This window comes from Panthera uncia, chromosome C2 (genome assembly GCF_023721935.1).
Source record: "Panthera uncia isolate 11264 chromosome C2, Puncia_PCG_1.0, whole genome shotgun sequence".
NCBI classification, from domain to species: Eukaryota; Metazoa; Chordata; class Mammalia; order Carnivora; family Felidae; genus Panthera; species Panthera uncia.
The window spans coordinates 58,766,750-58,786,000 of record NC_064810.1 but is presented as its reverse complement, the minus strand read 5'-3'; the positions used below and the strand labels follow the sequence as shown (position 1 = coordinate 58,786,000).

General features: G+C 39.2%; 1 protein-coding gene across 2 annotated transcripts in view; it reads right to left on the bottom strand.

The window, feature by feature from the left end:
* The window catches only part of SIDT1 (SID1 transmembrane family member 1), a 113,088-nt gene that overhangs the window by 57,725 nt on the left and 36,112 nt on the right, over nucleotides 1–19,251 (bottom strand). The window contains exons 2-4 of one of the 2 annotated variants that reach the window (XM_049628192.1): nucleotides 13,731–13,852; nucleotides 12,542–12,712; nucleotides 3,597–3,642 (exon numbers count right to left, since the gene is read on the bottom strand). In XM_049628192.1, the coding sequence (XP_049484149.1) occupies nucleotides 3,597–3,642; nucleotides 12,542–12,712; nucleotides 13,731–13,852 (339 nt within the window). Of the gene's footprint in view, nucleotides 1–3,596; nucleotides 3,643–12,541; nucleotides 12,713–13,231; nucleotides 13,690–13,730; nucleotides 13,853–19,251 lie in introns of those variants that run through there. The other variant, XM_049628193.1, reaches the window with a different exon arrangement.

Below are 19,251 nucleotides of genomic sequence, written 5' to 3'. Positions count from 1 at the left end.
CAGACAATGTCATTTAATTTGCTAGCATTTGTTTCCCAACTAAACTTGGGTATACTTCATTCCAGTTTCTGCTCAAGAAAATCCCTCCAACCCTTTGAACTAGGGATATTCAAGATGTAATCTGAGCCAAGATTTACTTCCATGGGATCATTTTGAAATAGGAAATTCCACTTTGAAAAGCAGATAAGTGGTTCTTCAAGATTCTTAACCACCTTCCTATAGGCGAGAATTACTACCAGGCCCACTGGGCCCCTAGACTTCTTGCTAAAGAATCTGTTTCCTGGCTGGAATATAGAGAGACAATATTTCCATTCAAAGATCAAGGGCTACATCTATTCCCTGAAATATGTTCACAATTTTGAGCAGGCTGAGATATTGTTTAAAAGTATTTCTCAGATATCGTAAGAATCAGGAAATCAGAAGTTATACCATTTACCTAGATTAGATTATGAATCCACCGTTTATTAACGCTGAGTTTTAAACATATTGCTAATAAATGAAGAAAGGGGACTTTTGTCAATAATTATAAATGTGGTAGCTGGTTGAGAAGCTTAACATTAAATATCTGATTAAGATTTTGAGAGGGGCGCCTGGGTGGCGCAGTCGGTTAAGCGTCCGACTTCAGCCAGGTCACGATCTCGCGGTCCGTGAGTTCGAGCCCCGCGTCAGGCTCTGGGCTGATGGCTCGGAGCCTGGAGCCTGTTTCCGATTCTGTGTCTCCCTCTCTCTCTGCCCCTCCCCCGTTCATGCTCTGTCTCTCTCTGTCCCAAAAATAAATAAAAAACGTTGAAAAAAAAAAAAAAAAGATTTTGAGGATACCAACTAAAACAAGCTCAATATCCTAAGACTTTAATAAATCTATCAGGTTTTTTTTTTTTTAATGTTTATTTGTTTTTGAGAGAGAAGAAGAAAAGAGAGAGCTGAGGGGCGGGAAGTAGAGCTGGGGTGGGGGTGGGGGGCAAAGGATCCGAAGCAGGCTTCGTGTTGACAGCACAGAACCTGATGTGGGGCTCAAACTTATGAACCTTGAGATCATGACCTGAGCCGAAGTTGGAGGCTCAACCGACTGAGCCACCCAGGCGCCACAAATCTATCAGTTTAAAGGAGAGGCAAAACATGTAAAAACTTAATTTTGAATTCTAACATCCTCTTTACTAACCTTATTCTGAGAATCAGAGAATAAAAATAGAATATTTTTCAATAATCCAAAGACTTCTGATGGGGAAAAAAATAACCTCAAGATTAAGGAATGTCATTAACATTGCTGTTTGGAAGTCTGTTCACACCTTGTCACAGATGGCAACACTTCTAAGAACCCACTTCATTTTGACCTTTCATCTTGGACCCTGATTCAATACATGTAAGACAGAGGTCTATCCAAAGGCGAATGGTCTGGAATTCCCAAGAGGTGTTCTTGGTTCCTAGGGAAGCCAAACTTTGTAACCTAAGAGCATTGTTATGATTACTGTTAGCAATAATGAGTATCATATCTATTTCTTTTTATTATAGGAGTTGGTTTTGTGCAAAAATCAGACATCTACTGAAGCTTTCTCTTTTTGCCAAAATATCATCAGTCTTCTTTATCTCTAAATTACCATAAACCCCAAATAAATACTTTTGACCCTTGCCTCGAGAATCTACTTTAATCAGAAAGAAGCAAATGACAAGTACCCAAAGCAATGGCTGGAATTTAGGCCACAAATCACCATCTTGGGTCTTCATTACCCACCCAGTTTCTGTAACCTGCTTCTATCTGATAATCAAGGTTCTGTAAGAATGTGCAGTCATTTGGGTGGTTTTATATAAATAGAAAATCTTTCCTACAGTTGAAGGGGATATAAAATCTAGGTCAAAATGGGAACAGTTAATAGTAAAGTAAAACTTTCATAGACATCAAATAATTTCTATTTTGTTTTTTAGTTCTAAGTATGTTTTACTCTAGTTTGAGATTTATATACAAACTACTTAGAATTTCATATTTACATACCTTTTTTAAAATGAGAGAAAGCTATAATATATAATCCTCACTGATTTTCTTTTTTAAAAAAATTTTTAATGTTGATTTATTTTTGAGACAGAGAGACAGAGAGCGAGTGGGGGAGGGACAGACAGAGAAGGAGATACAGAATCTGAAGCAGGCTCCAGTCTCTGAGTTGTCAGCACAGAGCCCAATGTGGGGCTCAAACTCGTGAATCGTGAGATCATGACCAGAGCCAAAGTTGGACGCTTAACCCACTGAGCCACCCAGGCGTCCCTCATCACTGATTTTCTACAAACTGAGAGTGCATTTCAGCATTCAGTTAGTTACCATATTTAGTATATCTCCATACAGCACTATTACACTATATTCTTTGTGTGGTTGGGATGTAAGTTTTTCCTCTCTTTTCAGATATCTCCCATTGCACCTAGCAACTAGTGTTTTCACATATTTCATGAATTAAGTGGCCAATAAATGTTGAGGGCAATTCATGTGGGCCTGTAGTCCTCTTTTGTCACTGGGTGGCAGTATATATGCACTGTGGAGGCCTTCACTGATGGGAAATTGAAGTCTTAAAAGATGCATGGGAGTTGGCCCACACAGGTTTGGGGGGCTGATTGTGCACATCTCATCCCAACTCTGTATTCAAGGGCATCATGTTGGCAGCTTAAGATTGGCCATAATGGAGGTATTTACACCACAGAAATGGGCACATGCTACAAATCAGGGGTTTCTCTCTGGGAACTGGTTGTTAAATATTTACTAACACATAAGTGTTTGTAATAGATTTAAACAGTATCCATGTATTGTGTTAATTCCAGTTTCAATACATTCAACGCAAAAATTAAGTAGCCATTTATGACCTAAGCTGTATTACAGCCTACAGAAGATTTACAATAAATATCGGGACATTAAATAAATCTGTGATAAGCCTGCTATTGCATAGACTTAACTCTTTCAGAGGCTGTGAAAAAATAAAAAGGTAGCTAGAAGTGTCCATGGAAAAGCAGCTTAAAGTTTTCATGTATGTTTTTTCATGTATTTATTCTGCTTATGATTATGGTTTAATGGAGGGCACAACACAAATATCTAATTCTTCTAATGTCAGCATTCCTGTTCTCTCTTTATGACAGGAGAAACTATTATACCATAACACTCTAGAAATTAAAGTATGTCCCATTTTTATTGTATTTCTCAGTTGATTAATTATTTGTGTACCTGTTTTGTGTTTGGCCTTCCACTCCCTGTCCCTCCCCATTTTGATAATAAGGTTCATGAGGGCAGGAGTTATATCTCCATCTTCTTCATATCATATCCGCAGCACCTAGTTCAGTCTAGTACTGTCCTTGGTGCATAATAGATGCACAGTTTGCTAACAGTTGAGCCAAGGAACATCTGAAAACAAATGGCACGCCTCTCATTTCACACCAGTTAAGGGGATAAGATCGAATGTTGTGTCTAAAGTCCCAGTAATATGAACGACATTCCAAAAATACAAATATATCTCAAATTGTGAAAGGTCAAGGGCAATGCCACATGCTGACTCTGCCTATTACCATGGGTTTGTTGGGTAATGTCAGTAGGTAGAATCATGATAACCTCGAAATGCTTCACTTACCTGAGGTTGAGAGGGGCTGGCAGTGAAGTGAAAGGCAACATTTGTCCTGAGAAATGTAAGTGGGAGAAAGAAAAGGGGGAAAAGTGAGAGAAAAAGCTAAGTTAGCAAGCAAAAAATATTTATGTAAAAGAAAACCACCCTAAACTAGATGCAAGGAGAGCCTTACTCTTTGTGAAAGGAATTCTAGTCCTGTCAAACTGACCAAGTAAACTGCATGGGGACTTGGTTTCAACTCTCAAGAATGATCAAACTGGGGAGGGATCAATTTTATGTCTCTATATACCCATGATGTCATGCCTATGGAAATAATTACTTTGTTTGGCCTGAATTTTGGGGAACCTGAGCCTGAACTTCTTCTGGGGCCCTTCCCAGCTTCATCCCTCGGTGCTTTCTAACAAGTCTTTCTTCCCACTGCTAGTTTTCCTTTTAAAAAAGTAAAACAGTTTTAAAAACCTTATTAAAGATTCCTTTATAAAGGACATGTCAAGACATTTAACAAGAGGTTTATAATTGGAGGTGTTGTTTAGAAGTCATAAAACTTGAGCACTGTTTCTAAATTTAACGACCAACGATTTTAGGCTGTTGGCAGACTGGGCTCAGAATTTAACAATGGGTGCAATGTGTATGTATTTACTCTCAACAGATATTATCAGTGTCAAGGATTCATTCTGTTGAAGCACAGTGGAAAACGTGTGGCTCTAAGTCAGCTAACGAAGCCAAATCTAGTTGTGTGTTTGATCCTGAGATTCCACAACCAGAGTCAGGACCCTGGTGCCGTGCGTGGCTGGGTAGTGTTGTGTCATCTGCTATTACCAGGGCAACATGGGGCCTTCAATTCTGTTCGTTGCCAGGTCAGGGGAAGGAAAACGACACTGATTTTCTTGGCTAGCAACAGACAGCATGAGATTTCCAGATGCAACCAGTATTCTTTGGCCAGGAATTTCTTTTTTATACTCTGAAAGTATGGGCATCGATATGATTTTTTCCCCTTGTCCTTTATGTTTTCTTTACCAGTATAATCACATACAACCTTCCAAAACATTGTTTCCTTTAAGACTATCACATTTAAGTCCTCTCTTTCTCATAGAGTCAACAGTGTGTGTAAAATAAACATCGTGTCTGTTGCAGATGAAACATTTTGCTTCCTTCCCCATGGGTCCTGTCAGAGGCTGGGGGAGGTTGAATTAACCAAGAGTCGTTAACCAACAGAACAAAGCTAACTGAGACTCTCGTATACCTCTAGAGAAAGAGGTATAAACATTTCAACTTATTTGTTTAAAAAAATTCAACACAGGAAACAAAGGTTTATTTGATAAATAAAAACTAAAAGCTGACTTTGTTCCCCTGTTTTGGTTAGTTTGAGGGAGGGGGGAAGAGAAAGAGACCAGATGGTGTCAAGAGAGGTGGGTGTGCAAATAAGGGAGGCAGGAAAAGAAGAGGAAGAGAGAGGCCCATGGAGAAGGTAGAAGAGAGAGGAGAGATACATACAAAAGAAGAAAAAAAAAAACCAGAAGAAAAAAGAAAGGGGGTTTGGAAGAAAGGGTAGGTGGGAAGACAGGCAGGGACAAAAGCTAAGTAGTTTTTGAGGTGGGTACCAGAGAGGACTGTGAGATACACGACATCTTCTTCATCTTAGGATAGCCAGCCCCTGGCACAGAGCCCAGTGGGCGTGCAAAACCCCCACTTTGTTTGTTGAAGGAAATTATGCCCTATTATTCATTTGGACTATGGACTTCAGAATATCATTCCCTGTTATCTCCTTACTGCCATCTGTTATGAACTCCCTTCGCTCACCCCAACCCTTCCACCCACCTTCTGGTCATGTGTAACCCTCTACCTCATCACTCTGGTCTCAGTAGAAGTACAAACTCTGAATGGATGTGCTACATCCTATCCTTTCTTCCCTCCTCTTGGACTCTGCTTCTACAAAATTCAACAGTCCTATAAATTTTATACACTCTTGGTTTATAAATATACTAAAATCTCAACCACTTTCAAAATAAATAGTAAACAAAAACGCCCCAACAAAATGCCTCCCTTTTTCCTATATTTTGCTCCTTTGATGTCATTTATATCCTCCCTCTCCTTCACAAACTAGCTTCTTAAAATAGTATTCCGCTCTCATCCCTCATTTGTTTTTTCCTCTCCCCACTGCCATCAGGATTCTTTTCCCACCATCCCCCTGAAGTTGCCTTTGCTGAGGGTAAGTCGCCTCCTAACTGCTAAAGCCAGTGACTTCATCCTTAACTTTACCTCTCTGTGACATTTGACTCTGACGACCACTCCCTCTGCCTTGAAACTTTCCTCCCTTGGGCTCTGTGACACCTGCTTTCCTTGGGTTTTCTCCCACACATTTGGCTATGCCTACTCAGCTTCTTCTGATAGTTCTGTTTCTCAGACGACCCCTTACATAAGTACGTTCCCCACAGTCCCATTCTTGACCTTCTCATTTTCCTTAGCCACGTACATTATATATCTATACAATATATAATGGCAATTAAATATTATATATTACATATTATATTTAATACTTTGTCATTAATATAATAGTAAACATTATATTTAATTACTATATATTAAATGTATATTCAATTGCCACAAAATCCATACAAATGTCAGTGAATCTCGGGTTTCCATGTCCAGCCCAGGGCTATCACATGAACTCCAGTCATGGAGGAGTAATTATCTGCTGGGCTTCTGCACATGGCTATCCCTCAAACATTCAAACTGCACGTAATCAAAATGGAATGTGCTGTAATTTCCCTGTTCCTGAGCCACTAGGTCTCTTTGGTAGGAAACCTCACCAGACTTCTGACATCATTGCTGGAGTCATCTTGGACTCCCTTTTTATTGACTTCCACATTTGATTCATCACCAAGTCTTACTCTTAGTGTAAATGTAACCTGGATGCACCTGACCCACCTGAAGCACTATCTTTGCCCAATATAGCATTCACTAAGAAAACAATTGGAAAAGTAATGGAAATCATTACTGTGGTCTACCCTCAAATACTTAAGGGTGATTACCTAGTGTGACACATGACCAAATGGTCTAAAAGCCTCTTCACTTACCTATTTTCTCAAAAAAATCTACCACTTTCACAGCTTGGTAGCTGAACTATCTCACTCAAAACTCTCTCAACACAGACTCAAATCCTTGATTAGAAGACTGGAGGAGGGTCAAAGGCTGCAGGTACTCATATAGGACTATATATTTTTTATTCTGCCACATGTATTTTTTGAATTTGTGAATTATCCTTATGTATATTACTTAACTCCTTTTCTCCCTGACAACTTTATTGCTGCTATAACACATTCAGTCCCTAATCATTGTTTATTCTTCTCTACTCAAATAACTTTTCATTTGTTTATATGTCTCTGCCCTCTCCTCTCTCCAGTTCATCTTCCACGTGACTACTAAATTCATCTCTAAAAATCAAATTTGTTTATCTTATTCCGTTGCTTGAAATCCTTTAGTGGCTCCTGTAACCTGAAAGGTGAAGTCCAAACTTCCTGGTTAAGCATAGAAGATCTCAAAATCAAGGATTGGGTACTGATACCCGTGTCTCCACCCTGTCTCCTCTTATTCCACTTCAGGCACCGTGGGCCTGCCTCCTTGAAGCACTTCTACTCAGGCTGCTCTCTGTAAGCCAGACCTTACTTCTGAGCATCATGCTGCTGTGTGTCCAACACCCTGCCAAGCATCTGTACGTCACGTTCAACATGTCCCAGAGTGAACTTATCCTCTCTTCCTTCCTTCCTCAACATCCTCATTTTCCCTTAGTGACCTTTTATGGGGTAGCAGGCCACCCTTGACTCTCCCATTTCCCTTACTCCTCATACCCCATCAAGTTTTGTCAATGTCACCTCTAAATTCTTCCATTCATCTCATTATTATCTTGACTGCTGCATCCGCCTTCAATTTTCTGCATCCAGTTTCGTCCCCTTCAAATCCTCCACGCAACCATTCCGACTTAGACAACTACCAGAATTTCTTCACGCTCCTTCTGAGCTCCGCCCAGCCCATGATCAGGTGCCTGCCTGCTCCGACGGCCTCCTGCTCCTTCCTGTCTGCGACTTCACACTCCGCAACATGAGTGAGGGATAGTTGGATGGCAGGGAGTAATGTTTTAAGACAGAATTTTATTTTTAAGACTCAATTGAAATAAATGCTTCATGGAATTGAGAAAGATATTTAGGGCAACATAAACATTGGGAGGACAGCTTTAAACACAAAGTAGAAATAGCATATTATAGTGGCAATTGCTCAGAGCTGGGAGTCAGAAGTAGCATCTAGTCCTGATTTTATCCTTTCCTAGCTGTGTGTTTGGATTAGTCACTTAACCTCTCTGGGCACCAGTTTGCTCATCTGTAAAAATGAGGTGAGTGGATTCAATTTCAAAAGTTCCTTTCATTGTTAAAATATATGCTTCTAGAAAAAAATCCTGAAACATGGTTCATATACCTTCTAGTGTGCCACTCAAAAACTTGCAACAGAAACTGCCATGTTGGGAATTTTTGAGTTGATTTTTCAGCATCTCTCCCCAACACCTAGACTTCAGATCTCACCACAGTCCCCAGCTCCTGCTTGTTATCATCATCCTCTGGATTTCTGAGTCACCAGCAAAGTTGGTGTGGGACAAACCAGAGCCAAGGAGAAAGAGACATACATATTTCAGTAACCATCTCTTCTCAGACTTATCTTATTCTCATAAAAACCCTAGTAACCATACAGTTTGAAATGCTCTGAATGTCTGGTTGCTGAGGTCATCACATGATAAGAGGTGGAAGCAGAAAACAACACGAAGGAACAGATTTGCAGTTCCAGCAGCATGCACATCATTCATTAACACTTGCGCAGACCCGTGACCTTATGATTTCAGTTTCACAGAATCCAGTTCTCCAAAGGGTCTAATTAGCCTCACAGGAAAACCAGCCCTAGAATTCAAGTACACTGCCACCAGATGACAGTCACAGGTCGAAGACACAGAGACCAATCAGTAAATGCGATGCTTCCCTGAAGTTCAAACTGTACTCTGTTCAAGTAATGTGCGACAACCTCCTTCAAACGTATCACCGTGAATTCCCACATTGTTTAATATCATAAATAGTTAAGTATTAAAATCATTAAATGTAAGCACCATATTTAGAAATTGCTTAGAGGTAGTGGTTCTTAGCTCTGGCTACACATTAGAATCACCAGGGGAACTTTAAAATTATATATACTAATGCTCAAACCTCCCTCCTAGAAACTCTGACTTAGTTGATCTGGGTGGATTTTGTCTATCAGAGAAACTTTTTCTGTCTTTTTTGGGAGGAGGGTGGGAGTGAGAGTTTTTTGCTCTTGAAATTACCATGTCACTTTTTTCTACACCAAAATTAATGGAGGGACTTGGAAAAAATGCTGTGACCACTCCTCCATCCTTCTAACCATTCACTCCTCCATCTGTCCATCCATTGCTATGGGCACACATTGTCAAGAGCTGCACAGAAGACCAAGGTAAATATCCGATTCCTATTAGCAACTCTACTGGCTATCGACTTCTTTATAAACTGCCTTAGAAAAGTTAAGGTGAAATTTATAATAGAACAAAACATTCTGATTACAAAAATAAACTGCAGAAGTATTATATACTATTTGTAAATATTCTGACTTAAAAAAATTAATCTTTTTATTGAAGCATAAAAAAACATATGAAAAAAACACAAGTCATAAATATGTATCTGAATGAATCCTCACCAGGTAAACAACCATATACTTCCTCTTTCCTCTTCAAAGTTACCACTATCCTGACTTCCAATATTGCAGAATAGTTTTGCCTGTTTTTAAACTTCATATAAATGGAACGAAACAGTATGTATTCCCTTTGTCTGGTGTCTTTTGCTTAACATTGTGTTTGTGAGAGTTATCCATGTTGCTAGGTACAGCAATGGTTTGTTCATTTTTATTGTTGTAGAGTATTCCCTGGGATGAATAGGACAATTATATATTTAGGAGTTGGATTTATAATAAGTAGGTGTGAAATTGCATTGTCAGTCTTCGCAAATTATAGAAATTGGTACGTGTAGGGAAATCTCCTTATAGTTTTAATTTGGTAGCTGATAAGGTTGGGTTTTAGGACCATTTGGATACCTTCTTTGGTAAAGTGTCTGTTAAGCTCTCTTGCTTATTTTTTTTCCAATGGGCTTGCTTTATTATATTTTAAAAAACAGGTATAGAAATAATACTAGTCATTTCAAATAATTGACTTGTGATCTGGTTGGTTCTGTCCACTGTTGATTTGTTCTCTATTTCATTGTTTTATGCTCTTATTTTATTACTTTCTTTTACTTTCTTTGAGTTTTATTTTCTAACTTCTTGAAACGGACACTTACCACACTGATTTTCAGCCATTCTTCTTTCTTAACATATACATTTGAAGCTATACATTTGCCTCTAAACAGTGCTTAGTTGCATCCCAGAAGTTTGGATATGTCATATTTTCATTATCATTTTTTTCAAAATATTTTCTAATTTTTATGGTAATTACTCTTTGACTCATAATTTATTTAGAAGTAAGCTACTTAATTTCCAAACATTTGGAGACTTTTATAGATATCATCTTGTAGGTGATTTCTACCTCAATTCCATATACAGGATTTCAGTTCTTTTAAATCTATCTATCAAGACATGCATTAGAGCTTGGCAACTGGTAAATGTTGCATGTGCACCTGAAAAGGTTAGGCTTTCTATCATTTTGAGATACAGTTTCTTAAATACATTAATTTGTTCAAGCTTGTTGTTCATATTCACTTGCTCCTTATATCTTAACGGGCTAGATAGCAAATATATTAGGCTTCCAGGCCATAATGCCTCCAAACCAACTACTCACCTTTGTCATTGTAGTATGAAAGTAGCCAGAGACAATATGTAAATGAATGGGTGCAGCTATGTTCCTGTAAAACTCTAGTTACAAAACCCAGTGGCCAGTCTGCGGGCCACAGATTGCCAATGCCTGTTCTATTTAATTATGTTTTGGTCTATTTATTCTATGATCTATAGAGAAATCGCTGCAATTGCAAATTAGTCCAATTATTTTCATTCTGAAATTTTTGTTTGTATATTATGAAGTGATGTTAGCAGGTGCATATAAATTTAGAATTGATTCTTTTAGAAATATGAACTGTCCCTCTATCTTCAGTAATGCTTCTTGCATTAAGGAATATCTTGTAAATATGATATACTACAAATATGATATATACAAATATGATATATATGATATATACAAATTTATTTAACCTAACTTTCTCTTGGTTAGTATTAGTATATTTCTTTTACTATCCTTTTATTTACGTTTATATATTCTTTTTTTTTTTAATTTTTTTTTTTTAACATTTATTTATTTTTGAGACAGAGAGAGACAGAGCATGAACCAGGGAGGAGCAGAGAGAGAGGGAGACACAGAATCGGAAGCAGGCTCCAGGCTCTGGGCCGAGGGGCTCGAACTCACGGACCGTGAGATCGTGACCTGAGCTGAAGTCGGACGCTTAACCGACTGAGCCACCCAGGCGCCCCACGTTTATATATTCTTTTATTTAAGATTGTACTCTTTTAAGCAACACATAGTTTCCTTTTTTTTTTCTAAATCTCATTGACATTCTTAGTCTTTTTCTTGGCATATTTGAGTCTGTTTATATTATATATATATTTTTCATTGGGTAAATGTAAACATTGATTCAATTCCTGAGACTCTTCACTCTCTGTTTCAAAGTTCTAGTGAGAAGTCTAGGTCACAGGATTTTTTTTTTCCTCCAGTGTAGTTTCTGCCCCTGAGATCTCCTCATTTTTTTCTTAGAAAACATATTGTTCCAGTGAAGCTGAGTCTGGCCCTATGGGCATACAGGCTTGCACACACCTGGGTGCCAGTCTCCATCTTCAGCGGTACCCAAACTCATCAGTTCCAAGAGTCTTCCCTGTAAGAAGCCAGAACCACAGAAGAGGTGATAATGGGGGGGGGGGGGAGCAGGCAAGAGCTTGCCTGTTTTTTTCTTATTGATTTGTAGAAGTTCTTTATATATCCTGCTATGAACCCTTTACAGTTATGTGTCTTTTAGTCTATGGTTTATCTTTTTGTTCTCTTAGTGAAACATTTTGATGAGTAAAATTCTAATTTTAATATAATAAATTTAACAATATTTTCTTTTAAAATTTATTTAAAACAGAGAAGAGGAAGTGGTCTGAACCCTTGAGAAGGCTTAGTCTTAGAAGAGAATGAGGCAGAAAATCCCTGAACTTTCTGGCCTTATTAAGGAATGACTTTAGTCTTTCTGTTTAAGTATTCACACAGATTTATGCAATATTTTACAAAAGCTACCTTTGGAAGAGAACAGATCCCTTGGAGATAATTCCCCCAATTGACTTTATTATATGTATGTCTAAGATGAACAGTTTGAGATGGTGAATCCCAACTGGTTTTGGTTTCAAAGGATGGTAGTGCAAGGAGAAGGAGGAAATTACCATGAGTTTTTGCACAAAGGACAAAGCCACATAACATTATTTTCTACCTGTACACATTCCTACCAGTAAGGACAAGAAAAATAGGTTAAGGTATTCCTTAGAATAAAATCCTTCAGGAGAGTGGAACTGATGCATAATGCAAAAGTACCTGGTCACCAGGGCCTCTTTCTTGGACTACAGACAAACGGGGTCCTCACAGACCCCTGAGAACAGATACACCTATGATGTCAAGCACTGTTCCCCTCTGCGCCAGTCCCTACTGCTTCCCTGTTGCACAGATTATGGCCCTGCTGCCCAGCTGTGAGTAGGTGAGTTCAGAAGGTTCTCAGACAAGACACCAAGGGCATAATTTCCTTCTTGAGTGCTGACTTGGAAAGTGGATTGAACATGCCCAAGCACAGCAGCAGCAGACAAATGAATAGAGAAAGGCCACAATAAGTCCTGCTTACTGTAGCTGGAAGTGCTGAATCTTGGTAACCAGCAGTTTGTACGGGGCCCCCAGGGGTGCCATGGAGGCTACATCTACAAATATCAGTTGCTCCAGAGGTCCTGTTTCATTGGTTGCTTCGGAGGGACATAAGGTGCGGCTCACTTCCTGGTAGTTGTAACTCCTCTGGTATCTGTAGCAGCCAATGGAAGGAAAAACCAGCAAAAACAAGAGAAAGAGACTCAGTGAACATGCAGGGGAAAAAGCCGATCTTATTTCATTTCTCTCCAAATTTGTTTTTGAGTCCTTATGTTTTGAATTTCAGACTGGACCTATTGATAGTGATTTAGAACTAGTGTCTTTGGCATAAGCTTGTGTGATGTGATAACAGGGATTTGAGTACTTCTCAGTGCTGGCCAGTTCAATTCAGTCATGCCTACATGATACTCAATGATCTTCCTAATTCAAGGAGGAAAATATACCACATTTTGAAGGGGAAACTGTCCTGGTAAAACAACCAGTTGATTTCATATTTCTACTCAAGCTTTCACTGAATGGAACATAAAAAAAGCGCCCCAGAGCCCAAGTCAAGGCTGTGAGAGTGACTATTTTGGTTCTCAAATTACTCAGCCACTAAAAATGATTTAACACCATACTATGTATATATGTCTGAATGTCTTCTGGTTTTTTTCTTAGTAGTGCTATATAGTACCTTACATAGTTTCTCTGCAAAAATATAAACTTCCTGAAGGCAGGGATTTTGTTTTTCTTCCCCCCACCTCCCACTGCTGTATTCTTAGCTCTAGAACTTAGTAGTGCTTAATAAATACTATGGAATGAAGAATGCATACTCTGTGGGCATTCTGAAGAATGGAGGAGGTGTTACTCATTTACGTTGACTGATGAGCCTAACCCTATCCTTAGTGGATAATCCACTGACCCAGAGCTATAGAATATTCTGGATATAATCAAAATGCTAAAAGTTCTTCCGGTGCTACAAATCTAGGCAGAGTGTTTATCTGAATTCTAAGGGGATGGAAGTTAAACATGCTCGAAATGGTCAGGCTATGTGCCATGATCATTATTTGCCCTTAGCATACAATGTCAGCATTCCAAAAGCCTGATTTGTCTTTACTAGGGAAAATGCCAATTAAGATCTAAATCACTGAAAGAAACCAAATGTAAAATTGTCCAGGAGAAGATCCACTTACAGTCCTTGGAAGAGCAGAGGAACCTGCCAGGACAGCACCGCTTTTTGCTGGCGAACCACAACGAGGACTGGGTAGTCGAGGTTCTCGGAGGAACTGTTCACATATACCCGCACAGCATTCACCTGGGAGCCAGGGAAGAGAGGGGGATAAAGTAAATCACACACACACACACACACACACACACACACACACACACACACACACAGCATATGCATCATAGCTGCTACCTGACATCATCTTGGGTGAAACCAGATTCTGGAAGCTTCAAATGGCAGGCTGAATATTTCGAATTGGGCAGTCAATACAAGGTTTTGGGAATAAGTCCACAAGAGAAAAAGAAATTGAATATAAACACTACAGATTCAAATACCTTAAAAAAAAAAAGACCTACAAGCTCCTCAATTGCTGACAAACTTTAATTTTGTTTTTGGAAAATCATTCTGTGCTTTAATCCAAAATGTTGTTGCCACGTTTTATTCAAGCCTAGCAGATGGCCTGATGCTCCCCTAGCAACAGATACCATAGGGGCTGAGAATTCTTCTCTTTGCCCTGCTCCGAGGCATAAATCAATCCCTGAGACAAAATGCTTTTCTACATCAGCAGCTCCATGGTTCCTTCTGAATACGCATTTCAACCCAAGGATTTAACACTATCAATGCTGTTTTAAAGACAGAAAATTGAATTGAACTGTGGCCCTCGATCTAGATAGTTTTGGTGTTTTCCTTCAGTTTTTATAATACCATAGGCTAAATGGAAAGAACAAAATAGAAAAAAGACAAGGTAAGAAAGAAAAAGTAAAACTTGATCTTTCACATGAGACTCCCCCCACCACCCCAATGTTGTATGAAAGCCTTAGTGTTCTCTTGAAAGCTTCTTTATTGGGAAGAAGAAATGAAACAAGAAAATCTTGCATTTAAACCCTGAAGAACTATACATATTGAAAACAGAAACTGAGGGGCACCTGGGTGGCTCAGTTGGTTTAATGCCAGACTCTCAGTTTTGGCTCAGGTCATGATCTCACAATTCGTGACATGGAGCCTTGAACTGGGCTCTGTGCTGACTGCAGAGTCTGCTTGGCATTCTCTCCCTCTTCCTCTTTGCCTCTTCCCTTCCCATGCACACTCTCTCTCTCAAAATAAATAAATCAACTTGAAAAAAAATGAAAGTTGAGGGGAAGCAGAACCACATGGATATCATATGCTACTCTTTGGTTCTCTTATATCATTCTTCATTAAACCACTTTGCTATTTTAATGTTGAAACAGTCCAAGAGTAATTACTTTGATAAGAAGCACTTGCTCATGAAGGGAACATTTCCTTGTGCCTAAACTCTACATGTTTCCATGGAAGTTATGGTGCAGCCGATAAATGCCAACACCCTACCTCTAATGCAGACCTCCTTCCTAAGTTCTGGATGTTCCATAGGCACCTCAATCTCAACCTGTCAGAAATGGAATCTATCATTCTCTTCATCTTTAATTTCCTCTAAATTTCTTTGCTTCTTGAACGGCCTCAGCATGCAGCCATTTCATCTAATGACAACCATTAAATGAGAGTCATCCTTGATTCCTACTTCTTTAGCTTTTCTCAGTCAATAGGTCATCAAGTTTTATTGCTTCTACCTCCTTCACTGTGTCCATATCCAGACTCTCCCCACTACAATGATGCTGTCATAGCTCTCGTAGTTTATCTCCTCATCAACAGTACCTTAGCTAGTGTTATCCCCAGGACTCTGCCCCCTCAGATGTCAATTCCACCTTGGCATCCTCCTATATGAAAAGGCCTTTAGTGGCTCTGGGAATTTTCTGATTTACCCCAACACCTGGATGTGCAATTGGCATCTTTTTTTAAAGTTTATTTATTTTGAAAGAGAGCGCACATGTGAATGTGCATTAAATCAGGGGAGGGGCAGAGAGAGGGAGAGAGAGAATCCCAAGCAGGCTCCACACTGTCAGGGCAGAGCCCGACCCAGGGCTTGATCTCAGGAACCGTGAGCTCATGACCTGAGCCAAAATCTAGAGTTGGATGCTTAACCAAATGAGCCACCCAGATGCCATGCAACTGACATCTTAAATGAGGTGATGGGCAGCCTTGTGGGACTGAGCCCTTAACCTCTGAGATCTGATGCTGAAACCAGCTAGACCTGAACTGAACTGCAGGACACCCAGCTGGTGTCACAGTGTTACCTGATGTGTGGAAAATCCACCCATTTGGTATCAGAAGTGTTGAGTAGAAGAAAATGGAAGTGAGTTTTCCTATAGACAACAACAAAGCATTTTTGTCATGTAGTCAATTATTATTTTTTTCTTGGACACTTCTTCCATCACTTTTAAAATTGAGCTATAATTCACACACCACACAACCCACTCTAAGGTGTACAATTCAGTATTCACAGAATTATACAACCATCACCACTATTTACTTCCAGAATATTTCATCACTCCAAAGAGAAGCCCTGTACTCATGGCAATGACTCCTCACTCCCTCTTTCCCGTAATCCCTGGTAACTATTAAACTGATTTTTATCTCTATGAATTTACCTATTCTGGACTTATGGCATATTATATGCTCTTTTGTATTTGGCTTATTTCACACAGCATGATGTTCTCAATGTTCTTCCATGTTGTAGCATGCATCAATGCTTCATTTCTTTTATTGCTAAATGATATTCCATTGTATGCATATCCCACATTTTTTAAATATATTTTTTAGTTTATGGACATTTTGGTTGTTGCCACCTTTTGGCTGTTTCGGTTGTTACAAACAATGCTGCTATGAACATTTATATACACGTTTTTGTATGAATATGTTTTTAATTCTTTTGAGTGTATATCTAGGAGTAGAATTGTTACATGACATGGTAACTCTATGTTTTACTTTTTGAGGAGCTGCCAAAATGTTTTCCAAAGAGATTCATCATTTTACATTCTAGCAATTTACATTACTGGTAATATATAAGTGTTTCAATTTCTCCACATCCTTGCCAACACTTGTTACTATCTTCTTGCCTATAACTCTCCTAGTAGGTGTGAGTACCTCCTTGTAAACCACATGGTATTTTAACTGTTTACCTGCCTAGCTTTTTTTTTTTTTTTTTTTTTTTTGGTGCAAAAAGATGGTTTTATTAAAGCATGGGAACAGGAACTGTGGGCACTGCACTAGGGTTTTGAAGACTAGTTATATACTATAGAGTTGGGGGAAGTAAAGGCAAAAGGGAGGTCTCCAAAAGGACTTTCATATGCTAAAGAGTACTCCTAAGATACTGGACGCCTTGCTATTTTCCAACTAAGGATGTTTTCTCTTTAGTAAGGCATTAACATTAAGACAGGAGGGAGTTCCTGGAGAAATGTTATACTTTGTGTTTGTCTCAAGTATTTGTCAATGGGATGCAGGTTATAAGGAAATTTAATGTTATTTAAATTTTATTCTTGCCTTTGTTCCCCACATCATATGGAGGGGAGGATGATACTAGGGGCTCCAGGAAACAGAGTATATAGGTCTCTGGAGACTAGGCTGTTGATAAGATTGCTTTTTCTTGTAATTTACTAAGACATATTGTAAACTGATGGAGACTCCAGTCCTGCATGACAGTGATCTCTATCAGTTAATCATTTGTTTTCCCCTTTCCTTTGTTCTTGGGCAGCCAGGAGTGCCTGAGGAATGTCACACATATCCCACCCGGGGGCTGGGGGAGGGTGTTGCTTGTGCTTTGCCCTCATCTTACCTTATGATCCCTCATCCTATCCCCCCTGAACAATTTTGACGCTTAAATCTTTAAAGTTGCTGGAGGCAGAAGGTCTCATCTTCTGTAATTTCTTCCTGCTGAATGGGGGCATAAAGACGTCCCTACCTATGGGTCAACATTAGCCAGTCTGGGAATGTATAGGGGAGTTTCGATAGGCGATAGGCAGAGGCAGCTGAATACATCCTGCACTCTTTTAGGAAGGTGCAAACTTTATGTTTGGTATCCCTAGTGTTGACAGAATGAATTAGCTCAGAAGCAAGCTCACTTTTGTGGTGCATAATACGAACACTCACCAGCATTATGCATGCAGCACATGATTTAAAAGCACACTTTTAGGCTGGCTTAAATCTACAGCAGTCAGAACTGAGGTACAACCTAAGGAAAGCTGTGAACTGGACAAGCTTCATCTTTAGCCTGTCTGCTCCCCTTTCTGGACCTAGAAATGCAGCCTCCTCTTCCCTTCTTAGGTACTTAGTACCAGAAGGGATTTCCCTCCATTGTTTTTTCACACTTTAAGACAGTGATTCTTAAATTTTAGCGTGCTTTTTTGGCATTCAAATCCCTCAAGCCCACCCCTATAAATTTCTGATTCAGCAGATCAAGAATAGAACTTAAAAGTAAGCATCTTAAGCATGTTGCGGGATTCTGATGCACATGACTTGGAGCCTACACTTTGGGAAGTACTGTTCCAACGAAACCATCTAGTGGATGACCACGTTTGTCAGCAACTTGCCAACTGCCCATTATTATGAGATGCACAACCCTGAGACCACCAAATGTCACTAGCATGTCTGGAAGCTGGTGTTGTCTGGGGCTAAAACTGGGTTGGAAGGAAGGAAGTCTGTAGGGAGAACAGATGTATCACCACCATGGTTACCCCATTCACTGCTCATTGCCACACCCTAATTTTATTCCTTGTCTGGCTCTTGTAATCCACTTACTTTTGTATTATTTAATAATGATCTTACTAATTATAATAAAAACAAACTCAGAGATACTGACATAATAAATTGCAGAAAAATATATTAGAGTAGGAGATCGAACTGGGCAGTTTTTTTTTGAGACAAATAAATAACACATTGCCCCCAGGAAGGGATAAAGAGTCCTGTTGAAATTTTGCTTTGCTTTTTCAGAGGCTAACACACAACTGAGAAGATTGGATTATATTTGCAGCAGTGAAATAAGCCATGTAAAGGCAAAAGTGAATGAAGGACAGTGTTGACCATGCATAATGGATCGTGACACCTTGTAACAGACCATTCTTAAGAGCCAAGATTTTCCCTCTTATTGCTTTTTTTTCTGTTGTCATGAGCACCTAGCAGTGCTCCCCCCTTGCCCATGGGGCCTATGTTCCAAGACCTGCAGCGAATGCCGAAAACTGCAGATAGTACCAAACCCTATTATAGCATCTTTTTCCCACACATACACACTTATGATAAAGTTTATACATTAGGCACAGTAAGAGATTGATAACAATACCTAATAATAAAATAGAACAATATAACAATAATTGTAATAAAAGTTACATGAATATGGTCTCTCTGTGACTCAAAATACCCTACTCTACTGTACACACCCTTCTTGAGATGATGTAAGAGGATAAAATTCTCACATGATGAGATTACTTGACACGAATGACATAGGCATCATGACATAGTATTAGGTTACTGTGGACCTTCTGACCATATGTCAGAAGGAGAATTATCTGCTTCTGGACTGTGGTTGACCATGGGTAACCAAAATTGTGGAAAGTGAAACCACAGATAAAGGGGGGGGG